Genomic DNA, 27,920 nt, shown 5'->3' with positions numbered 1-27,920 from the left:
CTCCAGAGAAGCGGACACGGAGCAATGGATCCAAACTACAAGAAAGAAGATTCCACCTAAACATTAGGAAGAACTTCCTGACAGTAAGAGCTGTTCAACAGTGGAATTTGCTGCCAAGGAGTGTGGTGGAGTCTCCTTCTTTGGAGGTCTTTAAGCGGAGGCTTGACAACTATATGTCAGGAGTGCTCTGATGGTGTTTCCTGCTTGGCAGGTGTTGGACTCGATGGCCCTTGTGGTCTCTTCCAACTCTATGATTCTATGATTCTATGATTCTAAGAACTCACCACTATTACTTTAAAGCAGAAGTTTCCATAAACATTAAAACAAGAAAGTTTAAAAGCTACAGAACAGTTAACAGTGATAATCATCAGCAGAAAACTTTTAACACACACATTTTAAATATGAAGATACAATAAAGTAGCTACTTGAAAAGCATTCTATATCTGTGGCTCTCTTGTCACATAATATTTCATTTTTTTACTAAAATGTGCACATGGTTTAAACATTATTCATTGTTATAACACATTACATTACGTCTTATGTTATATTCTGAAAGAATCAGTATTTGCCTTAGATCAGCAGGTTGAGGCTCTAACACAATAATAATTGATAAATGTTTCATTTGAAGTGTGAAATATATAAAATCTTAGTTCTTGCAAACGCTGCACACACAAAGCATCAAAAGTTCTTATTTTGAGAAATTGTATAAATTTTTCACAAAGGTTGACATTCACAAAGGTAGAAAGTCGGTATATTATAAAAGATACTATGCTTCTGGTTTTACCAGCACTGTTTTTCAACTCTCACATTCCAGCTATCAACCCATACCATCTCCTCATGAAATCAACTCTATTTCCAAGTACAGTGGTTCCTCAGGTTAAGAACTTAATTCGTTCTGGAGGTCTGTTCTTAACCTGAGGTACCACTTTAGCTAATGGGGCCTCCCGCTGCCGCCACCCGATTTCTGTTCTCATCCTGAAGCAAAGTTCTTAACCCGAGGTACAATTTCTGGGTCAGCGGAGTCTGTAACCTGAAGCATCTGTAACCTGAGGTACCACTGTATATGTGAAAATCTGCAATATCAACTGTATTTATCTGGTAATACAATTATAAACATTTACTAACATAATAATACCTTCGTATGCAAGCTGAAAAGCATTTATCCAGAAACTACAAAGCTGTTTCACAAATGGCTAGTGATTGATATAGAGAAGCATTGAAAGCTCAACCCTTCTAGCCACTAGCTCTTTCCAACACATTTTAATTTAGTCAGAAATGATAGTACAAATTTTCTAATTCATGCTGCTTGGATACCAGAAGTGCTTATTTGTATTAAATCACAAATATGAATCCAACAGATTATCTGTAGTTACTTTAATATTGGTTCAAGCTTCAAACGTGCATTCACAGCCTTATCAGAGAAGGCATCCTGCCATGCACTTACCTCCTCTAAAGAACTGTAGATTTTAGGCACATGAGCAGACAGGGGCACATACATATGCCAGTATTCTTAATCTGCACTACATTGCTTCCAAAGAAAATGCACATCCCTATTCACATTCTTGGGACATGGGTGGCGCTGTGGTGTAAACCACTGAACCTTGGGCTTGCTGATTGGAAGGTTGGCGGTTCGAATCCCCATGACGGGGTGAACCCCCGTTGTTCGGTCTCAGCTCCTGCCAACCTAGCATTTCAAAAGCACATCAAAGTGCAAGTAGATAAATAGGTACCGCTCCGGAGGGAAGGTAAACAGCGTTTCTGTGCACTGCTATGGTTTCATCAGAAGCGGCTTAGTCATGCTGGCCACATGACCAGGGAAAGCTGTCTGCGGACAAACGTTGGCTCCCTTGGCCAGTAAAGCAAGATGAGCACCGCAACCCCTGAGTCATTCACGACTGGACTTAACTGTCAGGGGTCCTTTACCTTTACCTTTTTATTCACATTCTGGCATCACTAGTCACATCCAACTAGAAATGGTCTGGGACATCAACGCTTAGCAGTGTATTTCTTATGAATATTAGTATTTCAGCCAGTAATTATGTCTGAGCAAAGAAAACTTACAACCCAACATAGTTAGATCTTCTGAACATGGTGAAACATTTCAAAGGCTTGAATCTCAAGGCTACTTAGCATTTTAGATTCCACAAACTGGAAGCTGTTTCCTACAGTTCCATATTTATTAATCTTCACTTGATCATTAGTCTAGTTGCAAACATTTTAAATCTCTCTTTAAATACTAGGATTATGAGTCTGTAGTTTTGCTTTATTAAACATGAATTGCTTGTAAAAATTGAAGGAAACTTGATAGCAAAGGCCCCAACTTTTCCCTCACAGTATTTCGCTCTTTCAACTTTCTACAGTGCACTATGCTGAAAAGATGAGATTCTGACAAGGAAGGACTCCAACAAACACCTGTTTGTATCAGTTCATGAGAACATGTGCATCCAGGCATAGAACTCAACACAGCCTGTTCACGCCACTGTCAGACTAATGGGAGCTTCTTGAAAAGGTGCTACATATGTTGACATCACACCTGTAGCCTACTTACTGATCATGTACTGATGTTGCCACGGACAGAACAAAGTACTCTGCAAATACTGGCAATTCCTTGGAACTAATTGAGACATATTTGAAAAAGACTAAATAGTCAAAGCAGATCTATAGCTGGTTACTGTCTCTGTGACCCAACAACAGATACAAGCCCTTGAATCCCGTACTGGAGGACCTTCTGTTGAGGGCTACAGAATCCCTATACAGGTATGCTATGGGAAAAACACCTCCCACCTGCATTGGTGCTGAACCGAGTACCCAGGTGGGCAAACCTGTGTCAGAGTAACATCACCCAGGTCTTGGTCATAGAACCAACATTTTATGTTGTTAAATCAGTTTACAATTTTTTATTAAGCCTAAACTTATGTATCACATGTTTGGAATTCTACCACAAATCTCCATTTCCAGGACTTCAGACAGGGTTATCTCCCAGACCTACATGGAGATGCTGCAGATTGAACCAGAGACCTTTGGTATACAAAGCAGATGCTCTACAACTAAGCTACATCCCTTCCCTGATATAAAAACAACATTTTCTTCATCTTGTACAAGAGTGTTAGTAATAAATTGTTTGATGTTTACTTTGAAACGTGTTGTATCTGAATTTTTAGAGATATTATCTGCATGCCACCAATAACCAATCTGAAATAAATATAAAAACAAGTTTGATATGTGGCAGATATATACAATAAAAACAAAAAAATATTTTCCCCAAATTGTGGGAGGAATCCAGTGTAATCCGGTACCTCTCAAGTGGGTGTCATTGCCATTCTAAGAGAACAAAGGAGAAGTTCCTGGTGAGCTCTGGCATCTCTTTTTTACACTGAGTGTAATGCTATGGCAATTGATCTGTCTGTGCAAGCATTTCAGCTTCCCAGATAGAATGAAATCCCCTGCCCTGGGGGTTCTCCCAACTCCCCCCACCATGAGCCAATGGGGAAAGGAGAGAAGGCTAAGTCCCACTGTGCTGACGGAAGTCCTTGTATGAGCTTCTGCTACATGGGTGAGGTATAAATAATGGGTGGTTGTTAACTGAATCTGCCCCTCTTTATTTCTACAATTAAGATACCACTTAACACAACAGTTTCTTAGCAGTGCTTAGAGAGTTCTAAAAGTAGATCCAAAAATCACATATTTTCACATCTGAACAGAGATAAAGAGCCAGATATGTTGGAAGGAAGTTTTAGCAAGTTGCTTTATTAATTCATAGAATCACAGAATTGTTGGAAGGGACCCTGAGGGTCATCTAGTCCAACCCCCAGCAATGCAGGAATCTCAACTAGATCTTATATGGCAGGTAGCCATCCAATCTGTTAAAACCTCCAAGGTTCCACCACCAAGTCCACCACCTCTTGTGGGAGCCTGTTCAACAATTTAAATCATGAGATGGGTAACCTGCAGCCCTCCAGGTGTAGTTGGGCTCCAACTCTCATCTGTAGACAACATGGCCAATTGCCAGAGGAAATGCAAGTTGTGATTCAGCAGCATCTGGAAGTCCACAGGTTACCCACCCCTGCTGCAGTGTTAAATAAAAGAGAGGTGTGCCATCACAGAGAACTCAAACAATGCTTTCTCCTTGAGTCTTATTTCTTTTCAGCTGAAAGTTTTCAATACACAGGGAATTTTGCATGGAATTCTGCAAATTTAATAAATTACACAGAATCCTAGAAAACACAGTTATTAAAAATAGAGCTCTAACTGTTACAGTTGTTGAAAGATGTTTGAAAATGTTGCGAGAGCATCTATACAAGTTTCAGTATTCAGAGAGCAGTGCTTCAATGTCTTGCATGACTACGTGTTCCAGGCTCATGGCCTCCAGTCATTATTCATCACTTCCCAATAATCCCCACCTTGCCACTGTACTGATCTTTGCCAGGACAAAAAGAAAAAAATTAAAATCTGTGAACACTGGAATGCTGAAATTATCACATATATTTAAATACTGAATCTATAATTTTCAAAAACCTTTTGATTAAGTCTGTCACAAAGGACTCATGAGTAAGCTTAGCATTCATGTCATCAGAGGAGATGTCCGCTTATGAATTGGTAACTGGTTAAGGAATGGGAAGCAGATAATAGGAATAACTAGACAGTTCTCTGGAGGGATGAACGAAGTAGAGTCCCCAAAGGATCAGTATTGGCACCTGTGCTTTTTATCTTGTTCATAAATGATCTATAGTTAGGGCTGAGCAATAAGATAGCCAAGTTTGCCAGTAACAAATTGGTCAAAGTGGTTAAAACAAAAAGGGACTCTAAAAGGATATCTCAAACTGAGAGAATGCGTAGTGAAATGGCAAATGCAATTCAATGCAAGCAAGTGTAAAGTGATGTACATTGCGGCAAATAAAATTCCTGATTTCATATACAGTGGTACCACGGGTTACAGAAGCTTCAGGTTATAGGTGCTTCAGGTTACAGACTCCGCTAACCCAGAAATAGTACCTCGGGTTAAGAACTCTGTTTCAGGATGAGAACAGAAATCGCACGGCGGCAGCGGGAGGCCCCATTAGCTAAAGTGGTACTTCAGGTTAAGAACAGTTTCAGGTTAAGAACGGACCTCCAGAATGAATTAAGTTCTTAACCCGAGGTACCACTGTACTGTATATACTAATGGTGTCTGAAATGGTGATGACTGCTCAGGAATGTGACCCCTTTTTCTTTTTTGTGAACAAACCTCTCCGTTGATCCTTCTCCTGATCATTTATGCACAAGTTAAAAAGTTGGCCCAATCACATCCTTAAGAACCTCGCTTTTTCCTCCATTATTTGAACTGCCCCTTTATTCCTATTCTGCTTCTTGTTCTTTAACAACTTACTGGCCCATAAGCGGACACATCCTACCACCCCATGACTATCAAGTTTGTTAAGGAGCCTTTGGTGAGGGACTTACAAAGTGTGTCATTATTCCCAACTATTTTATCGCAGCAAACCTCTCAATGTCAAGAAGCAAACTGTTCATTCCCTCTACCAATAAATAGCTGCAACCAGGAAGATGGAATGGGAGAACAGAGAGAGCCTGAGTTCATGGTAAGGGATATAGTGAGGGGGGAAACCTTGAAAACCTAAAACTTCTTCACTAACTATCATACAAAAAGGTGGCAGTGAGTCTCATGTGATATAGGTGGGCAAACTATAAAGGGGGGAAAGGAGTGCCTTAAAGTCCAGTTAAAAAATACAGAGAAAATTGTAGAACGTTCAAGAAGGGGATCATTTGTTTCCTACCAGCTATTCACTCCTCTGTCAGGATTCTGGTCCCACAATTTGGGAGCCAGCTGAAAAAGGATAGCAGTGGCATGCCAGTATTTTTTATTATTCTGACTAAACTTCAGAAAGAACTTTCTGATGGTAAGAGCTGTTCAACAGTGGAACAGACTCTCTCCTTCACTGAAGGTTTTGAAGCAGAGGTTGGATGGCCTTCAGTTATGGATGCTTTAGTTGGGATTCCTGAATTGCAGGACTAGATGATCCTCAGGATCCCTTCCAACTCTACAGTGCTATGATTCTAAGTACACAGTGTCTACCATATCATCCCTATCCACATATTTATTGACGTTTCTCAGCAAACTCTAAAACATAGGTGAGGAACCTCAGACCCAGGAGATGAATACAGCCTTCCAGGACACCACCTGACCCTCAGAACTCTCACACAGAAACATACCCTCTCTCCCTAGGCCAAACACCTCACTATCCCTGTTTCACACTCTGGGTGCTTTGCCTTTTGGAACGTGTTTCTGAACTATGATAATGCCTCTTGCTTCTCTGGATACAGAGGGGTGGTGTGCAAGTGTGTGTAGAAACTAAAGTACTGTACAAAGGTTACATTTACATTTGCTGCTCTGCACACTTTTGCCTCTGGCTCTGCCCACCACCAGTATGTAGACTTTGGTATTTTGCCCAGAAGGAAATGCAGTCATTGAGCTGAAGAAGCTTCCCCACACCTGTTCTAAAAAGTTGGTAAGACAGGATATACCTTTGTACAAACCATGCAGATTCTTGCTGAACTACAACTCCCATCATCCCTGTGGCTTAATGTGACATGCAAACCAGGTCTTTGAATTGCATCTTGAAAATGACAGTCTACTTCGCCAAACCTTTATTAGGCATATTAGGCATTACAAGTATAGGCGATCATAAAACATCCATATATAAAATTGTGAAATATATACAAATAAACAGCCATGTAAAATATGTAATGACAAGGATTTTCATTGGGAAACTGATAGTCACTATCGCTTACTTCAGATGCAACGTGTTATCTAAATTTTGTATTATTGATTCATAACTGGGCAACTGCTTTCCCGATTACTCAGTTGGGCAGTCACATTTCAAAGACCGCCCCATATAGATCACACTGCAGTAGTTTAAACAAGAAATTAGTATGTCTTCTTTCAAACTCTTTGTTCCCCTGGAAAGGGTATAACTAGCAAACCAGCTGAAGTTTGTAAAAGTAACTCTTTACCACAGCTGGCCTTCCAGAAATAAAGCTAGATTTAAAATTATTTGATGTATTTCTATAATTGGTTCTGCATGTGACACATAGTCCATTAAAAATGTTCTGCCATGTTTACTTTGTCTGGCAGTTTTTTAAATAAAAAACCTAGAAATTGTTCAATCTAAGCACAATCAGAAAAAAATAGAAGAAGTATATATCATGTAAAGCCTTTACATTTGGTGGTGGTGGTTGTTGTTGTTTAGTCGTTTAGTTGTGTCCGACTCTTTGTGACCCCATGGACCAGAGCACACCAGGCACTTCTGTCTTCCACTGCCTCCCGCAGTTTGGTCAGACTCATGTTTGTAGCTTCAAGAACACTGTCCAACCATCTCGTCCTCTGTCGTCCCCTTCTTCTTGTGCCCTCTTGTGCCCTCAATCTTTCCCAACATCAGTCTTTTCCAGGGAGTCTTCTCTTCTCATGAGGTGGCCAAAGTACTGGAGCCTCAGCTTCACGATCTGTCCTTCCAGTGAGCACTCAGGGCTAATTTCCTTAAGAATGGATAGGTTTGATCTTCTTGCAGTCCATGGGACTCTCAAGAGTCTCCTCCAGCACCATAGTTCAAAAGCAACAATTCTTCGGCGATCAGCCTTCTTTATGGTCCAGCTCTCACTTCCATACATCACTACTGGGAAAACCATGGCTTTAACTATACGGGCCTTTGTTGGCAAGGTGATGTCTCTGCTTTTTAAGATGGCAGAACTTAAACCTCATGAACCCCCATGCTGATATCTTGAGAGGTGGCCAAAACCATTTGGTGGTAACTCGTATTATTTACCAATACCACCCATCCTCCCTTTAGTCCATCCAGATCAAACTCTTCAATTTACTATGTTCCTTCCTGCACAACAACAGATCATATGTATGTAATATCTGAATGGAAAATGCTAAGGAGGTGGGGAAATGGCAACCAGTTTTTAAAAATTGTCCATATTCTTGGTATTCCTTCATCACCCTAGATTCCTTCAACAACCCCCAAAATTCCACTTACACTGCATTCTAAAACAGCTTCCATTGTTTTGGGCATCAATGTATTCTTAAAATGTCCCCAGACTATCTTCTTTTACAGCTCCTGGGAATATGATCACGTCTTTTAAGTAGTACATACTGAACAGGTGCACAAAGCCATTGTAATTCTGCACCATCTATACTGTTCAAAGTGAATGCAGTTTTCTTGTGGTGACATTCCAACCACAAAAAACTAAGTGCTCAGGGAAGAATTATTTCCTACAAGTAATATTGTAAGACAACTTTTCTACTATTTTATTCATGCAAAAATCTATCTTTTTACTCTTGCAATATATATAAATTTATTACTTTTATTTATTACTCATCCTTCATCCCAAAATGGGTCACAATAATTTAAGATACAACAGTAAAACCTGTTTAAAACACATTACAATCACAAGAACAGGCTGGATCCTAAAATATCAGGTGTCAGTGTTCATCAAAGGTTATGACCCAAAAGAATTCCACAGATCCAATCCTGTATAGTATCAAATTAGGCATTACTTATTACTGATCTATAGCAATATTCCTCTTTTATTCAAATACAACAGTAGCAATGGAATAATCAAAAGGCATGAATAAGAAAAATCTATCTTGCAAAATGTTGCCCCATGTTAAAACAACAGCCTCCCCTTTTGCAACAGAAAAATTAAGAACATTAAAGAAGACTATAATCCAAAACAGACTACTGTTCAAATTAAATCATTTTTAATTCACCACCAGTGTTTTATAAATGATGTTCTCACTGTTTTTTGCAGCGCTGTTTGTATTTTCAGTATGTAACATGTGATATATAAGATGACCCATTCCATGCTTCAGCAGATTTGTGACCATTAATTTGATCTAAACTTCTTTTTGCAGAAAAAACGTGACAGTCTTTCACATACTGAACACTGCTAGGCTGCCTTATAAACAACCTCATTGCTACACTTCAATTCAGCAGCAGGCAACAGGTTCCAGCCAGTGTGTTAGTAACACATTCAGCCAAGTTTGGCTGACATTCAGTCAACCGTTCACTACCGCACGAAATCCAGAAGCAATATAAACAAGCTACAAAGGTAAAAGCCTGTTGCTCTTGCCAGACAACGGAAGTGTCAAGAGAACACCAAAGTAAGGCAATATAAAGCGCTATTATAACCAGGGATTTAAAAAAAAAAAATCAGCAGAGAGTATCAGAATTCATGCTCTCTCTCACACACACACGAGACAAACGTCTCCTTTACTTCAGTTATACGGGACCCAAAATAAGGTGATGTTGATTCCAGGGGTAGGGGGGAAGCAAAGTGGGGGGGAGGACAAGAATATATCCCATTTTCTGATACGGAAGATTAATCCTTTTTCTCTCTCACACACACACACCCCGGGTTAAGTAAGCGAGTATATCTCGAGAGTGGGAAATACTCACTCAATGAAGTAACTGGCTCCTTCTTCCGAGAATCCCTCCTCCCATCCACGGGGAAGATCTAAAAAAAAGAACAAAAGCAGGAGGGGGGAGAAAGAGAGAGAGAGAAAGTGGCAGTGAGAGAAAGACGAGGGAAGCGAGATCTCAGTGCCCTGGAGATAGGCGAGCGTAAATCCCAGTCACACAAAGGTCGTTATCCTCCCCCCCCCCGCCACCCCCCGTGAGAGAGAGAGAGAGAAAGGCAAACACGAGCGCGGGGCGAGGGGGGGGGGGAGCAGAAAAGTCCCATTCAGCCTCCCTTTCCCGCCCCGCTTCTTTCCCGCCCCCGCCCCACCACAAGTGCCCTAGCGGGAAAGTGTAGTTGGGGAGGGCGAGGGGTAGTTTAGGGCACCCACCTGAGCGGATCATGTGGCCTGAGTTGACGGGCTCCCCGGTGCGAGGATGCAGCCAAGTAGTTGAGCGGGTCAGGTCGCTAAGGAGGGAGAAGCGGCAAACATGCACCTGTTAGTACTAGAGCCCGTCGTGAAGGGGGGGGGGGGCGAGGAAAGAAAGGAGCGGAATAAGCGGCAACGCTACCGGCCCCCGCCCCCACCCACGCACCGCCACCTCCTTTTCCCGCCGCCCGGCGCCTTACTCGATGAAGAAGACGCGGCCGTCTCCACAGACGCCATAGGACCAGTGCTCAGGTAGAGTGTCCCGCCCCACCGCCTCGGCCGCCGCCGCCGCCATGTTCGCCGCGCGCACAGCCCGCCCGCCTGCCGGAGGGGGGCGGAGGGGGTGCAAGGGAGCGGGAGGGCAAGGCGAGGCGAGGCAGGCAGGCAGGCGCCCGCCGCAAGTGCCCGGCTCTGCTCAGCAGCGCCACCGGCCGGCAGCGGAGAGCGGGAGGCGCGCGGGCAGGCGCGCAACGCACAACGCAGCGCAATGCAACGCAAGGTGGCTCGCCTCCCCCGTCTGGGTGGGGAAGAGCGCTCTGTGTGTGTCCCCCACCCTTCCAGTTAAGCCCAGCAGGCAGATTGGGCAGACGGCTCGTTGCCCCGTGTTTGGAAACAGGAGGAGAGGAAGAGAGGGAACTCTTTATTTCGAACAAGCCTGTGGTTTTGTATCCCATAATAGCAGTCCGGGCAACAGGTTGTGTGAGCCCAGCTAAAGTCCGCTGTTCCTTGTTTAGGACTTAATAGGTGCCACCCTTAAACAGCAACGCTTAGGGCTGTAGGTGAATAAATAGAAATGAAGAATATGCTACCTGAACTTACCAGTCGCACTTCCAATTTCAGACAATCAGAGCTCCAGAGATACAGATATTAACGCCTTGTTGTGAAGGCGTCTGAATGCTCCAACTGTTGAAATAACGTCACATTTTTCACAACACATGAGCAAGGCTACTTCTTTTCCCGCCAATTTGTGAACTTTTCCCCTCAAGATCTGGATCTTTTCCCCTTCCTAAACACAAACTTTTCCTGAATTATTTTTTAATTAAAGTGTAAATATAATAAAAGTCACACACACGTCTCTAAATGAAACCCTCCTACTGTATCTAACTGTGGTGGCTCAGCTAAGTGTTTTAACTGCATAGGCAAGAACACATAGGATATTTTTCAGTGTCTGCACTGTTAGGCTTTGTGGGATACTTTGCCACACTTGACACATGGCATAAATTAAGCTGCCCTCAATAGATCATCCACACCATACATTAAAAGCAATCTTACATCACTTTCCCCCAAAGAATCCTGGGAACTGTACTTTGTTAATGGTGCTGCCACCAAAACTAGCTTCTTCTCACAGCTCTTTGTCCACCACACCAGAACTACCACCATATGCAACTATCATGAGGATAAATTTGGGGCCCAGTTTATCTAGTAATTAATACAGCAGGCTATTGTAACAGCAATTTAACACGTGAAGAAGTTTCAAACACACTTGCTTTTTCTACATTCCATGTTTTTAACCAATCAATGATAAATAAAGTTTGACATGTGAGAATGCTGCCTATACATGAATAGAATTTCTGTGGTGATATTCAGTGGTAGTTATATTGAGAGCAGACCCATTAAAATCAATGAACTTCAGTACTGAACTCCATTAATTTCAGTGGGTATGACTTAGTTGGATATCACCCATAGGCCAAATTTCAAGTTGAATTTCCTTCCAAAAATATGAATATGCAACTCATGTTACCCTACAAATTGATTTGTATGGAAACAATGGATCCTCATTTTAATACAATTTGTACTCTTTTGTATCATCAGTGGAAATAAAAGGACAGTTCATTAATTGAAACAGAATTTGGGCTCCTCCAGACAACCCATTTTATCAAGCATTTATCCTAATTTGCTTGCACAAAGCATACTTGGATTTTATGCAATGTGTGGTATATATTGAGCATTTATTCTGATTTATTGCAGAGAGGTTATACAACAATGAGCATTCATTCTGATATCTTGTGCAGAAGTTTTATGTCTTCCCATTAATCAATCATTTATCACACACTTTTTGGTGCATTTCCCCATCACTTTCCTAAACAAAAAATGTCAATGTTTAAAACCTTGATTTGTTGCAGTAAAGCATTCCATTCACTTTTATTGTGCAAACTAAATTTCTGGTGTGCAGCTGAATCCTGCTTGCAGAATACTGGCAGTCTGGTAGCAAACTTTGTTTCGCTTGTTCTGTTTTCCTTTGTATGCTGTCAGACATAAACTCCTAACAAACATACAAGAGGATACATGTCTCTTTGCTCTATGTAATTTGACCCAGCTCTGCACATGGTCTACCCAGGATACAGTGTCTTACTCCTTCCTTTCCGTAAAATTGTTTCTCTTCTATTCCTGCTGAAAAATGCAATCTACAGAGAAACCAGCAGGGCATGGAAGAAGACAAAATCAGAGTTGTTGGAGTGGATCAGCAAGCAAAGTGAAGATAACTTTGTTCCTTTCATTGCTGCACAGGCTAAATCACACGTCAGTGGAGATTGTCAACTATGGGGATTGTAATATTTTCTGCAGCCCTGAACTACATTAAAGAACCAATCAGAGTTGTGATCATAATTGTTTGATGTTTTGAGATTGGCAATTACTGTAGGGGAAATTCTAAATATAAGACTTGTTGCATTTTTAGCTAATACTATTTTGGTAGACATGTAACAATGCAGTGTGTACCTACCTAAAATAAATAGTGCATCTCAATCCACAGCATATTTCTAGTTACTGAAATTCTATTTTATGTCAATAGAACAGTGATATTGTAGAAAGTAGCAGGGCAAATCTCTACTTTTTCCAGCAATTGTGTTCCTGTTTGTTATTGTCAAAAGAAAACTCCTCAATATTTCTTCCTTTTTAACAAAATAAAAAGAAATACAAAGCTGTTCCTGAAGGTTAATCTGTACAGCCTGCGTAGAAACAGAGAAACACTGTACACAACCCCCAAGTGTATTTTTTGCAAAATACAGGCCCTCCATCTGTGTGTATAAAATCATGACTGTCATTTCAATACTTCAAAGAATAAGGAAATTCCTTTAAATATGGAAGCTCTCTGTAGACATATCCTAAGTCACTTGTCCAACCTCTGCAAAGCTTTTATTGCTTCAGTCTGTACCGGCTCTCATTTACTTCAATATTGCCTATACAGTATGTGTTGGTGCTCAAAAATGAACCGTTCCAATTATTTCAGCTTCTACAATTAATTCTTAGTTTAGAGTACCAGCAGTATACAACCAAGTTCAGACGATGGCTGTTCTTCTCCTTACTATAAATTTAAAATATGCAGTAATTATACTGTTGTCTTTGGAGTAACTTCAAGTCTAAAACCTTGACCTTATATTGTTTCATGAGCATAACCTGAATTCATAATGTCGCAACTGGCTCAGGCCTTAGCCTTTACATCTCCTAATTAAAACAATGACACCCTGTAGTATTTTCTTCACCTTCCCTACAATTGACCCATTCACTTTCTGCTTCCATTGCTCTTCCCTCCATGGGCGTAGCCAAGGAGGGACATGGAAGGGCAGCTGCCCCCCCCATCAATAAAAAAATGCATAGCTAACTGAGGTTCTGCTCCCCCCAAAACAAAAGGCCTGACCCCATAACAAAAATCCTAGCCATGCCCATGCTCCCCTCCCTACTTTCCCCCACTACTTATCACTGACTCACATGTTGAGGCCCTTTTCACTCCTGTAGTTCTCCTAGTTCTAGGGGCTTGTATGTCCTCTGGATTTACTTATGCATGCGGATACAAACATCGGGCCTTCTTGTGGATCTCCCTTAAGGGTTTTTGTCATTGTTGTTGGAATATATCTTCAGAAGTGCAAAAGAAATGGATTTTTAAAGTTATAATACAGTTCAGGATCTGGTGTGTAAGCAATTCCGAACTTTCAAAAACAAAAAACAACACACTGAATGCTACTCATCCTGCCACAGATAATTACTTGCCAATATTGATTCTGGAACCTTAACACGTCCATTAAAATGCTGTTTGCACCCGCACAGAGGTAATAGCTTCTTATATTGGTATTGACATTTTGAATCAGTAGTGTTTTTTAACCTCAGGTGGTAACTTTAAGAAAGAGAAGACTGTAATGATATATTATTCAGTTACATAACCTTCAAGGTTTAATCTCTAGTCCTTTCCTATTAATTTATTTACAGTTTTCTCTCTGTAAACAGCATATTTAGAATATTTGTCTAGAGAACAGAAAATGAAATTGTAGTCCATTGATCATATGGAATCATTGTGAAAACTAGCAGTAATGAAACTGTTCAATGTAGTACAAGAATGAGGAATTACGAGGTGGTAGTAGTGAAATGAGTAGTATGGAAGTGAGAGCGGGACCATAAAGAAGGCTGGTCACCGAAGAATTGATGCTTTTGAATTATGGTACTGGAGGAGACTCTTGAGAGTCCCATGGACTGCAAGAAGATCAAACCTATCCATTCTGAAGGAAATCAGCCCTGAGTGCTCGCTGGAAGGACAGATGCTGAAGCTGAGGCTCCAATACTTTGGCCACCTCATGAGAAGAGAAGACTCCCTGGAAAAGACCCTGATGTTGGGAAAGATGGAGGGCACAAGGAGAAGGGGATGACAGAGGACAAGATGGTTAGATAGTGTTCTCAAAGCTATCAGCATGAGTTTGACTAAACTGCAGGAGGCAGTGGAACACAGAAGTGCCTGGCGTGCTCTGGTCCATGGGGTCACGAAGAGTCGGACACGACTAAACGACTAAACAACAACAACAAGTAGTGAAATTGTAGAATGTAGTGCTGTACCGTATAAGCTATCTTTAGTGGCCTCTGTAGTGTCCCCCTATTGTTCCACAGGAATAATACAAGACAATATTTTTGTCCTATAGAACACTTCCTAGTTATAAATATTAACAGCTCCAAACATGAACAGAAAAATGCCTAATGAAGTATTCTCAGTGGCTGCCCTACAAATGTAGAATGTCTTCCAAAGTATATGTTGAGCAGTTTCCCTTCTCTCTGTCGCCTAATAACATTTCTCCGTCTTCTCCACCCAGAGGACCTATCACTTGCTTGTTCTTCCTCTTGCTTCGAACATAGCTGAAGAAACCATTTTAAAATTAATTTTATCCTCTCTTGCAGAGCTCATTCTGTTATATATTTTTAATTATAGGCAACCATAAGGATGGCTTTTCAGCAATGTATTTTCATCACATTTTGGATTGGGTTTTATAAGCATGTAATGTGCTCCATCCGGGGATCCATTGTGTGAAAGGGTGGGTTGGAAATATCCTTAATATATAAAAATAAATATTCTTTTTAATACCAATTCAAAAAATTTCCTTGCTTGTGCTTGTATAGCCAACACTGCACACAAGAGAGAACAGTCAGCAGACTCAGAGTAACCCAAGGATTGCAGAAGTTATTTTTTAAAAAAACTTTAAGAGGACATAAGCGGAAAAGAGTCCAATGAAAACCAAGAATTTTGAGAAACTTAAGTGAAAAACAAAAAAGTGGGCAGGAGGCGGGGATGGAGTGGAGTGGCTGGAAAGGGAGGAAACAACACAGAGACATAAAAAGGGATAGAAAGAAACATCTCATCATCTGGATAGATCATTTTCTACTTCACACTGTTTTAAAATGTCCCCATGGTTAGAAAAGAGAGCAGCCCATAGACATCAATGTGGCTGGGAGAAAAACCAAAATGTGGGAAGAGGCAATGGCAAACACTCAAACAGGCTAATGAGAACTGAGCCTGCTTATAGGTCCTGAATGCTGACTTACTACTGTGGTGAAGGAAACCCTAGGGAGGGAATGGAATTGTGTGGCTAGCTAGTACCTGAAAAGAAGCACTCAACACTGAAACATTTTGCTATAGGACGCAGTGCCAGATTTATGTATAAGCTAAACAAGCTATAGCTTAGGGCCCCACTCTCTTGGGGGCCCCCCCAAAATATACTTTTTCTTAATTGTATTTCACTATTAATATACTTCTTAATTGTATTTCACTATTGATATACTATAATATATAGTCTCCCTGCTTATTTAACTTATATGCAGAATTCATCATGCGAAAGGCTGGGCTGGATGAATCCCTAGCCGGAATTAAGATTGCTGGAAGAAATATCAACAACCTCAGATATGCAGATGACACAACATTGATGGCAGAAAGTGAGGAGGAATTAAATAACCTTTTAATGAGTGTGAAAGAGGAGAGCACAAAATATGGTCTGAAGCTCAACATCAAAAAAAGGAAGATCATGGCCACTGGTCCCATCACCTCCTGGCAAATAGAAGGGGGGGAAATGGAGGCAGTGAGATTTTACTTTCTTCGGCTCCATGATCACTGCAGATGGTGACAGCAGCCACAAAATTAAAAGACGCCTGCTTCTTGGGAGAAAAGCAATGACAAACCTAGAAAGCATCTTAAAAAGCAGAGACATCACCTTGCCAACAAAGGTCTGTATAGTAAAAGCTAGGGTTTTCCCAGTAGTGATGTATGGAATGAGAGCTGGACCATAAAGAAGGCTGACCGCCAAAGAATTTATGCTTTTGAAATATGGTGCTGGAGGAGACTCTTGAGAGTCCCATGGACTGCAAGAAGATCAAACCTATCCATTCTGAAGGAAATCAGCCCTGAGTGCTCGCTGGAAGGACAGGTCCTGAAGCTGAGACTCCAATACTTTGGCCACCTCATGAGAAGAGAAGACTCCCTGGAAAAGACCCTGATGTTGGGAAAGATGGAGGGCACAAGGAGAAGGGAACAACAGAGGACAAGATGGTTGGATAGTGTTCTCGAAGCTACCAGCATGAGTTTGACCAAACTGCAGGAGGCAGTGGAAGACAGGAGTGCCTGGCGTGCTCTGGTCCATGGGGTCACGAAGAGTCGGACACGACTAAACAACTAAACAACAACAACATTAATATACTTCTTCTTAATTGTATTTCAGTTCAACAATTACTTTAATAAAATACATATTTTGATATGTGCAACTGGCTTTAGATACCTATTAGGTCCATAAATTACCATAGTTTGTTGTTGACAAAGGACAGCTGGACATGTAAAGGGCCCCATTACCTTCAGTAGCATAGGGCCTCAAACTCAAATCTGGTCCTGATAGGACCCCACTTGTCATATGTAATAATCAGCATCCAGAGATCTCCAAATGAGTTGCAACAGGTCTTTCTTTCAGCTGGAACTCACCGGAACTCAGTTCTGGCACCTCTCAGGTGGGCGCCATTGTCATTATGAGAGAACAAAGGGAGGCATTCATGGTGAGTTCTGGCACTGACTTACAAAGGAAAATAAAAATTAGTACAGTTTTTCAGAGTACTATGTGGGACATGATGTGAACAGAATGCCTGGAGTCACTTTGATCATAAGCAATACAGGTAGAAGAGGAAGTACAAGCCACTCATAACTGCACATGTTGGGGAATATGAAATAGTTCCACATCAGATGTTACAGAGATATATGAGACATTTGTACTTGCAGTGTATGTGTTGGTTTCTGTTCAGGGGGCCAGCTACAAAATTCCATTTCCCCTCTCCCTTGTTGGTGAATATAGTTAACAGAGATGCACAGAATTAGTCTAAAAGTGTTTTTAAAAGGAGAATGATAATGGAGTAGGAAGAGCAGATGAATGAATAGAGGAGGGATATTGTGAGACATACGGGAAAGTTAGTACTTCTTCCCATGAGGTTCAAAGATTAACATGAAGAAGCCTGGTAGCAGGGTGCCATTCTTGCATCTAGTCTTTGTGTAGTATCAGACAACAAATAATTGCATGCAAATTAACTGGTAAATAATGCCTGTCATGTTCATTACAGAAATTTCTCCTTTTTCTCCATTGTAGACTGCTTCCTTCGACTTCCATTCAGTGCATTGAATGGAAATATTAATAAACGTGGGGCGTATAGTTTGGTCACAGCTTCTATTCATATATCTGTAATAACTTTGAAAAAGGGAATGGAGGTTAATAAACTAAACAATCACCTTCAAGAGAGCCACTATAAGAACTGCCTTTGTGCCTACATATACAAAAGAAGAAAGAGTCAAAATCTTTTATCAAATTTATACAAAGCAAAGGCTAATTTAAGAACATAAAGAGGCTACCCCAATAACAAAATTTTGCCATTTATTTGTATATATATTGGATCCTTTGAAATACTGGGCAGAATTAAACACTCTGAGGAATATGCCATGGTTACACAATTATCTAAAGATGCATATCTTCAGCTAATAACCTAAGATTAACACAATCTGATGCACGTCTGTTCAGAAGTCCAACTGAGTTCAACAGGATTTACTCCCAGTTAAGTATATGTAGGATTATCACCTTAAATTTCAATCCTACACCCATTTACTTGGGTGTAAGTCCCATGGAACTCCACGGGACTTAAGTCAGAGCAGACATGTCTAGGATTAGGCTACAATCTTAAGCACACTTACTAGGGTGGACACCTCCTTGAAAACATGAGCATGCATAGGATTGTACAGTAGATGGAAGTAGGTTACTGCGGGGAGAGGGGTTCTAAGGGTATTAAAAATTATTTCCCCCTCAAATATCTGGAAAAAATACATATACATAAGATGTTTTTGTAGTTTATCTGAAGGACGCATAAGAAGCTTAAGATATTATTCCAGCCCCCCCCCCCCCCATCTGAGCAGTGAAAAGGACAGTGGAGACTGTGATGTCTTTACGAACTACGATGGAGGGCCTCACAGCATCAGCACCACAATAGGGTATTGCTTTTTCCATAGCCACAGCCTTGGATTCCAACACAAATCAGGCATAACACTGCCTCTGCCTTCCCAGCCTGCTGCCTTACACACACTCAGCTCTCAACTCTGGTCTTTGAATTTCTAACTACCAGCAAGTTGGGGGGAGGCACCCATACACTATCTGGCACAGTGCCACTTCCTTTGTTACCTTAATGGTCCATACTTAAAGAGCCATTACTTTTCCATGAAACGAATCTGTGCTGCATCCAGGAATTAAAAAGGGGGGCAGGCATACAGCCTTCCCCCCTCCAAAGTCATAACAATATTATCAGGGATATTCATCATAAATACAGCACCAACATGCTATGCAATCTGACTGATGAGGCCACACATTGGTCAGCCTAGAGGGGTTGCAGTGTATTCAAGTGAAAATATGTGGAAATGCCACAAAAACGGTGTTCACAATGTAAGCAAAATTAGATCCTTTGTGATCCCTCAACCTTGAATGTATATGAAGCTCCATGAAACATACATGCAAATGCTTAGGAATTCAGAACTCTTATTTTTTAAAAATAACTATTTCAAGACTAATTTATTTTCTGAAACAATCAATTTGTAAAAGTGCAGGTGTGCCAGCAGCCTCAGAGTACAGAGGAGGAGTCCACTCCAAGGGGAATTCCTGAAGTTACTTTGGCAACCAAACCTTTGAGGTCCCGCAGTGTGTGGATAGTAAAAGAAACTTTTGCCAAGTCCCCAGCAAGAGCACAACCGTTGCTCTTTAATAAGTAAGTTGGGAGGCAACACAACAGGAAGAGAGAAAACCCAAAAGGGAAAAAAAAGTTCAATTCTATGTGTGCCTCACTTTTTAGCTTACTTTTTGCCCGGAAGCTGAAAGGTTGCAGCCTGTCTCCTTGCATTGCTGTTTACACCAGTATCAGTATCAAACTTTATTTCGGTCACAGACCAGTATAAACTGACCACATAAGACTTCAAACAGGTAAGGGATTTAAAAACTAGTAATTAAAAGGTGATTATATCATACATAACTTAAAAAGATAGAAACAAGGGCAAACAGTTCAAAGTGACTATAAGCGACTGATTACACCAGACAGCAAGGAGAAGCTGCCTTCTTGCCCCTCCAGGGCTGGCTGGCGTTTCTCTTCTCCTGGCTTGTGTTCACAGGGTGCCTAGAGCAGCTCCTTTTCGGGATCCGTCTTGAGGAGAGAATGACAAAGTTGGTATATATGCAGCCAACCCCCTCCCCTTCCCGTTGGCGGTTCTATATCTATCTATCACTCTGACCATCAGAGCCAGCCACATTCCTGTGCTGTTTACAAGGTGTGGGGTTTCCTGGGCAGAAATGGTCTGCTGTAGTAAAGCACTGCTGGTGAACAAGCACCACTGTGGCATAGCCCAGTCTACTGTACCACAACAAACTATTCTTTTTGTTATAGATAAGTTTCCTGGAACTAAAGCCTGTGGGTCCCTTTTGGCACTGCACCCTCAGTAGGCTCCCTTAACTTGGAAGAGGTGGGATGCCAAATATTATGAAAACAACAACTTTTCTTTAAATGCAGAACAGTGCAGAGCAATTGCAGGAACTTAGAAGAGTCTGCCTCCTCGCACTGTGTTTAGTTTTGAAGCATTTGGGGAGAGGATGGAAGAAGTGACAGGGCTGGCTTCCTCACTCATCTATTGGTCCCCCATTGGCTTATTTGTTGCCCGCCAGCCATGTGAACCTGGCAACAAGCACTTGTTCACCTGATGAGGTGGCTGTGTGTGTGTTTGATGGGGAAAGATTCACTTGGGCAAAGAACGGGGGAGATGCTCTTTCTGTGTAGTGTAGTGTTGTGTCATGTGTCATGTTGTGTGTAGTGATGTGTAGAGTGTGTGAGAGAGAGAGCGAGAGAGAGCGCAGAAGGGAGGGGGGAGAGGCATCTATGAATGAATGTGTGGTTTTTATGTGAGAGAACGGGAGAGATATATGTGAGGTGGCGGGGGAGAGAGAAGGGCAGCTATGTGTGTGGTCTGTGACAAACAGAGATGCATTTGGACAGACAAAGAGGGAGAGATGTATGTGCAGCTGTGCATATGTGAAGTGTGTGTATACAAAAGATGCATACTCTATCTGCCTTCGGTATGTCTGTGGTGTGTGTGTGTCTGTGTGTGAGAGAAGGAGAGAGAGGATGAGTGTAGTCGCCTTGTGTTATTTTCTGAGTACTGGGAAATGTTCCCTTTTGTTATTAGACAGTGGGTGGAGATGATATTTTGTGAGCTCCACAACCAGAACTAGCAGGACTCCTATAGCAGCCATGTTGTGTCATGCCATTCTGGCTCCCCTCACCCCACCCTACATGACAACTATTTTATAACTAGAGTTCTTAGAATTTTCTAAAAATTTGAAATGTGTCCAGTGGTCCCAAAAGGTTGGCAAGGCCTGCTTTGAATGCACACTAGTATTTTTTGTTGTTCTCAAAAGGTCATAGACACCACAAAAAGAATTATAAAACCTGAGGTAAATGCAGTCTGAAGTCTTTGACATTTTCCTGGTCAACCACTTCTTAAGATATTTCAATACCATTGAAGTGACTGTGATACCACTGAGGTCAGAGAAATACAGTAAGTCTCCACACTATTGATAACATGAGTTTTTGTAGTGGTATGGAATGCTCAATAATAATAATATAATAGATACACAAAGCAAAGGTCAAAGAGGTAGATAGAACTTTCACCTGTTCTTCATAAAGGATGCAGAGAAGTTAGGAGGCATAAATACTGCAAGGAAGGTCACCTCTTAAGCTGGGTGTGGGAATGGGGCATCTGGGCAGTCTTCAGACAATTGTGTGGAGCAGTGTGTAAATGACGAGTCTGGTATGTGTGTGAATGGGTACAGAAGCTGGTGAATCAATTGACGAAGGTGGAGTTAAAGAGAAACTTCCAAAACATCATATTAAACTTTCTTCTTCAAACTGCAGCTTATTTTTCCGTAAAACAGGTTTAAAATAGATTCTATGTGTGAGCATTTTGCACAATAGAATAAGTCAGTGGGGTGCAGAACTCTATTCTGTAATTTAAAGCACTTATACATATATTTCACCTTTCATTGCTACTTTAAAAAAACAGAAGTTTGTCAAGCTGATTGACAATGCAGACAACCTAATAAATAGGGTTATTAATATGAACACTGGGTCCTAGAGAATTTTTTTATTGTTTTATTTGAATTAAAATGGTATTTTACCCTACTAAATAGTGCAGGTTAATCTTTTAAAATATATGCATACTTATAGCTTCTGGAAGACTTGAATCTCACATATATAATTAAAAAGCATATTGTACTTACCAATATAGTACAGTGGTACCTCGGGTTAAGTACTTAATTTGTTCCGGACCTCCGGACCTTCTTAACCTGAAACTGTTCTTAACCTGAAGCACCACTTTAGCTAATAGGGCCTCCTGCTGCTGCCGCCGCGCCGCAGGAGCACGATTTCTGTTCTTAACATGAAGCACTATTTCTGGGTTAGCGGAGTCTGTAACCTGAAGCATATTTAACCTGAAGCGTATGTAACCCAAGGTACCACTGTACTTACCAATCCACAGATGCATGCACACATACACAAACACAACTTCCAAATGAACAGCTATTTTTGACTACATTGTTCCCTTGCTGATGTATCTTGAAGTATTTTGACAAATGGGGTGTATGGGGCATTAGGGGAGGGGGGGCCTCTGGTGGGGGACATATTGTGCTCCTTCTGGGGTAGTTTGTCCACCTAGGGTCCCCAACCTGCACTCAACTCTCACCTGTGGACCTGAGAAGCTGTCAGCATGTGACAGCAGGCACACCCCCAGGAAATGGCTTTGACTGGCCAACTAAGCCAGGTGAGGGTAGCCGATTTATCTCAAACCCTTAGTGAGTTAGCGACTTCCCCTTGCATGAGAAGACAGGCTCTGGAAGATTGAGCAGACAAGGCCAATAGTGTATCCAGCAGTCAATGAGGTACAGTACATGCCCATCTTCTTCCACCATAGAAATTAATGGAGACTCATAGGAGCTCAGTATGTTGCCTCACTTCCGTAACAAATTACTAGAATGAAGCGATAACCTTCTAATCTCCTACATTTATTTGTATTTTTTCAAAACAACTTATTGGAAATTATTTTGGTCATTGATTTATATTTAAAAAACCTTAATCTACCCTGACAACATATTCACAGATCTTTAACAGCTTATTGAAATTGCTAAACGGAACATTCAAAACAGAGACGATCTCACAAATTGCCTATATTTGCCGCTTTGTGTGACTTCTTCAGAATCACTATCAAATATTATATTTCTTCTGCGTCTCCTTGGGTTTATTTTAATTTGGTTTTGAATATTGATTCATTCAGTTACAATGATAATAATCAAGTGGAAATTTAATAAAGCTAATTCCATTTGTGCTTTAGAAGGCTTAGCAATAATTACTCTTCCCTTGTACTATCAACTGAACAGATGTCTTTTACATTATTTGTTTCTCAAATAAAATGGCTGCACATTTAGTTTAGCCACTAAATACCATCAAATCATTATTATGTGGGGGTATTGCCCAACATACAATGTATCACTTATGGGCTTATGCTTTACAAAATTAGTGTTGTGCTTACTCAACAATAATTACATGATATTTGTTTTCCCTTTCTAATCCTGTTTTTCCAATATTCTTTATGTGCTTGGCAAGTATTTTAGAAAGCTGAAACACATACATCTTTGAAAAATAAGTCAGCTCTATCAGGTTTACAGTGGACATGTAGTGAATGAGACACAGCCAAAGTGCAAAAACAGATAGAGCCAGCAATGCAAAACCATTTATTTGGAAGTATGGTCCAATGTCCAAATAAACATGCACCTTTGTAGGCTCAAGGGCATTTTATGATTATGCTAACTGAAACACCACCCTGGAACTTCTGAATTACTCCCACTTTTGGGGGCCTGTCTCTGGAATACAACAACAAGGGACCTGATTGTTCAGGCTTCTGACTAACAAAAGAAAGCCGAGGCTCAGTTGCAGCTCAACAACTGGCTACATCTAGTGTTCAAAAGAAAGAGGGTCAGGATTTCCTGACTGGCAGGGCTTAAAACCATGCTTCAGCTATAGTGGCACAAGTCACTAGTACAGCTTGGCGACTGGGATGCCAGTTATAAGAAAGAGATATTTATTTTGGCAAGTAACAGTACAGGCTCGGCAGCAGACAGAGTGCTCAGGAGTCACGGTTCAGGAGCAGGGCAAGAAGTAAAGGACTGGATGGAAGTAACAAATACATTTCTACAAGTTTCCCTTCCCCTACCACCAAGCTTTTAAAGATGAGGCATGGGACGCTCACTCATGAAACTCTTCCACCACTTGGGAATATTCGAATGGAAGTGCATGCTCTGTCAGGGCGGATTAGTCTGTTCCTATCTGCAAAGGTGGCAACTTCCATGCAACATGACTGCACCCTCCTGTTCAGCTTCCTGTTCAGTCACTGCCATCTTCTGTTCAGCCTTTCCCCTCAGCTGTCTGCAGAGCAGAAGAGAGAGCTGGCATCTTTGTTCCCCATTCCAAGATGGCTAAGGTCAAAGTGGAAATGGGAGGGCACCCCCCCCCCAGTGCCCACAATTCATTCCTCTCCTTTTTCTTCTTCCCCCATCAGAGCTTCCAACCGAAGCCCAATCCTGACTGCACTGAAGGACTCATGACATTGATCCCTCTTGCCAAGGTAGTAACAGGATAAGATGGAGTTTAAAAGCATCTATAATACACTCCATGTTCCGCTCACCTCTCTCCAAGCCAATGACTTCCAATATGTATTGTCACACTTGCATTTCCTCTTTACCTTTTTATTATGCAGGCACACGTGGTGTAAGATAGCCTACGATGTGTTTTCCCCTCATCCTATAGCTAATCTTCTGACTCAGCTATTCTGGTAGAACAAAATCCCTAGCTCAAAAACTACCAGATTGTGACTGAATTCAAACTGCTAAAAATGGCTCTGAAATGCGCTGTGCCCCATCCTTCTAACTAGGCAGTGTCACTTTTGAAAGGCTGGTGAGATTCCAGGCCACTAGGAAAACATCCAGGTAATCAAATAACACTATACATTATTCTGTTCAGACTACTGAAGAAATAACAGCTTAACAAAGAATAGTCATTCAGCCTTTGTAAAAATACAATTAAATGATCTGAATGCATACACATAACACAAATAACTATAACCAAGCGCTAATATAAAAATATTCTGCTATACGTTTTAGAGGATGACAAATTCCCATAATCAAGACTTGTTTCTCCACAATATTGACTTCTTAAAAAGAAAGATTTTTGTTATGGAATCAAGTATTAGCAAAGTAGACTTCTACTAGATAATATAAGTGCGGCTTGAATTCATACTATAACTGGTGAAGTAGCTATGTAGGTATAGTTGAATGATGTTCATATGCAGGCCTACTGCGGTATAACAAACATAGTCCTTGCATCTGCCTGCATTGCTCTGCTAAAAGTATAAAGGTGCACTATACCAATCTAATAAGGGATGTGGGTGGCGCTGTGGGTTAAACCACAGAGCCTAGGTTGCTTGGTCCCTGTTCCTGCCAAGCTAGCAGTTCGAAAGCACAAAGTGCAAGTAGATAAATAGGTACCGCTCCAGCAGGAAGGTAAACAGTGTTTCCGTGCGCTGCTCTGGTTCTCCAGAAGCAGCTTAGTCATGCTGGCCACATGACTCGGAAGCTGTATGCTGGCTCCTCGGCCAGTAAAGCGAAATGAGCGCTGCAACCCCTGAGTCGTCCGCAACTGGACCTAATGGTCAGGGGTCCCTTTACCTTTACCTTTTATACCAATCTAAACACATTCTGAAGATGAGCAGAAGGTAGTAACTGAGAGGCATCCACACCTGTCTTGATCACAGTCTGTAGGGAAGATCATGTCACAGTCTGAGCATATCCTGTTTGGGACAAAGGTATATTATCTAGCTTACATCTTTTTCAGGCAGTCCCCACACTCCATCCCATGCTGGTCTGCTTACTTTATCTGCACATTTACACTTTAGGCTGCAGTAAATGCATAGACTAAAGCTTATCCCCAACCCACACACACATGGGGGGGGGGAGTGATAGGAAGGTACCTCCAAATACATCCTCTGATACTATGAATTAGAAGAAGCCATTATAGCTACATATCAGGTGTATTGTGGATAGGTGCATAGTAAAGGTGGGCAGGAAATGCATTATATTAATACCCACTCTGGGTCTATTTGTCACTAAGCAACCTGGGAAAGGAAATAGGTGTAATTTGCTGTGCATCAGATATGCCCTTTCATTTGTTTCTAAAATTATTTCCAGACTCAGGGTTTTTAGCACTGCCCCACTATAAGCTCCATAAATGTCCACATCTCACCAGGTACATCCCCCTATCTTCCTTTATGTCAAGTTTCATTTACTTTTTATAGGGCGAAGAGTGGGAATTTCACATTAAAGCACATAGGTTGGGCTTTAAGAGTTGGCAAAAAAGTTTATTAAGTTTATGACATGTTTTTTACTGCTATGTGTTTTTTTCTTGATTTCTTGTTGACACATATATTTTTACTTGTAATTGTGAATTTGATTTTATAATAGGCAGGATAAAAGGTAAAGGGTCCCCTGACCATTAGGTCCAGTCGTGACCAACTCTGGAGTTGCAGCGCTCATCTAGCTTTATTGGCCGAGGGAGCCGGCGTACAGCCTCCGGGTCATGTGGCCAGCATGACTAAGCCGCTTCTGGCAAACCAGAGCAGCGCACGGAAACGCCGTTTACCTTCCCGCTGGAGTGGTACCTATTTATCTACTTGCACTTTGACGTGCTTTTGAACTGCTAGGTTGGCAGGAGCAGGGACCGAGCAACGGGAGCTCACCCTGTCGCGGGGATTCGAACCACTGGCCTTCTGATCGGCAAGTCCTAGGCTCTGTGGTTTAACCCACAGCACCACCCGCATCCCTAATAGGCAGGATACAAATGCACAAAACAAAAAAGTTAGAAATGAGGATTAGATTCCAAGTTATGTTGACTGGCCTATTAAAAACTTCCCCCTATTTTTCTGATTCCAGAGGAAGGGCAATCCAAACCTGTGGCAGGACAGGATATACCACCTTAGTCATGTTATGAGATGCTTAGGCATGTTATGAGATGTTATGAGAGTTGTGTGGCACAGAAGTAAATGTAAGCCACACAAAGGAAGAACAATGGATTACACATCATTGCAAAATTATGGTACCTGCATGTGGCCCAAGTGAATCCAGGGGTGCAGGACAACTATTGGTGGGCCTGGGGGTGAAACCAATCCTCATGGCTAGGCCCAGGAATGGAGCCAAGGAGTTTTACACAAATATATTTCCCCCACTCCACTAGACACATTGAATGATGTGAAACAAGAGCAGGAAAATACATGTGATTATCTGATCCTAGACATTGCAGCAGGGCAGCGGACGACTTGAAAGCGTATGGTGTGGCACATCCCTTTGTGACTATTACATTACATGAGAGCATGTTAGCTGAAATATTCTTTGGAATTTTAATCATTTTACATTGTCATTTCTAAAAATGAGCATCGTAATACTTTATTTTGTTTACCCTGAAATTCCCAGCTCTTCTCAGGATTATCTGCATTTCAGCATTTATAGTTTTATCTGCTTAGAGACACCACTGAACATTAGGCTTATGCAGTAGATGATGTACTTCCATCAAAGAGCTATTAAGGCTTTACAGATACATTTTGATATGAATGTATTATATACAGTAATGAGCAGTTGCTGAATTCAATCATATTAACTAATTGTGCCATAGTACTTTTGTACTTCATATATGTATTTCAGAGCATAACAAATGATAAATGGGGTAAAGGGATTTTGAAGAAAGATGTGGCTGTTATTATACGCATATAAATGTAACAGTACTCTTTTAAAAGTGTTGAAATACTCCACTGTGAATGTGATTTACATATATTTACCGTATATGTTGATTGAATGATACAATTGGGTGCGAAGAAGGATTGGTAGCTATTATAGATGAAGAGGGAGGAATTTGTTTACGTCACAAATTTATGTACAGTTGACAATAAATTTATTTTTCCTTATTAGGAAGCCTTGATAAAGCTTGTGATATTGTATACAAAGCAGAAACAGATTGAAATAAGTGAGCTGTATAAGAAAGATAGTGGATAGTGGGAACTCAAATGTCATAAAAACCAATGACTTTGAGTTGGATCCAGTGCTTAGAATGTACTAATTTTATTTAATGATGTTCACTGAAT

General features: G+C 41.2%; 1 protein-coding gene and 1 long non-coding RNA gene across 30 annotated transcripts in view; one reads left to right on the top strand and one right to left on the bottom strand.

Moving 5' to 3' along the window:
* Positions 1–10,374, bottom strand: part of PLEKHA7 (pleckstrin homology domain containing A7) — a 155,530-nt gene extending 145,156 nt beyond the window's left edge. For 15 of the 29 annotated variants that reach the window (XR_014515362.1, XR_014515363.1, XR_014515364.1 and 12 more), the window contains exons 1-3: positions 10,084–10,374; positions 9,845–9,921; positions 9,453–9,510 (exon numbers count right to left, since the gene is read on the bottom strand). Coding sequence is in view for 22 of the 29 variants with exons in the window: in XM_083458271.1 (XP_083314397.1) it covers positions 9,453–9,510; positions 9,845–9,921; positions 10,084–10,178 (230 nt within the window). In the remaining 7 variants the exon portion in view is untranslated. The remainder of the gene's footprint in view (positions 1–9,452; positions 9,511–9,844; positions 9,922–10,083) is intronic. The other 14 variants (XR_014515366.1, XR_014515367.1, XM_083458273.1 and 11 more) reach the window with 4 other exon arrangements.
* LOC310665581 lies at positions 9,998–12,962 on the top strand. Its single transcript, XR_014505522.1, has 2 exons — positions 9,998–10,135; positions 12,295–12,962. It is a non-coding gene; the product is annotated as an uncharacterized lncRNA (long non-coding RNA).
* The last annotated feature ends 14,958 nt before the right edge of the window (positions 12,963–27,920 follow it).

Source organism: Podarcis tiliguerta (genome assembly GCF_965153285.1).
Source record: "Podarcis tiliguerta genome assembly, chromosome: 1".
NCBI lineage: Eukaryota > Metazoa > Chordata > Lepidosauria > Squamata > Lacertidae > Podarcis > Podarcis tiliguerta.
The sequence above is the reverse complement of the archived record's forward strand: the minus strand, read 5'-3'. Positions and strand labels throughout refer to the sequence as shown.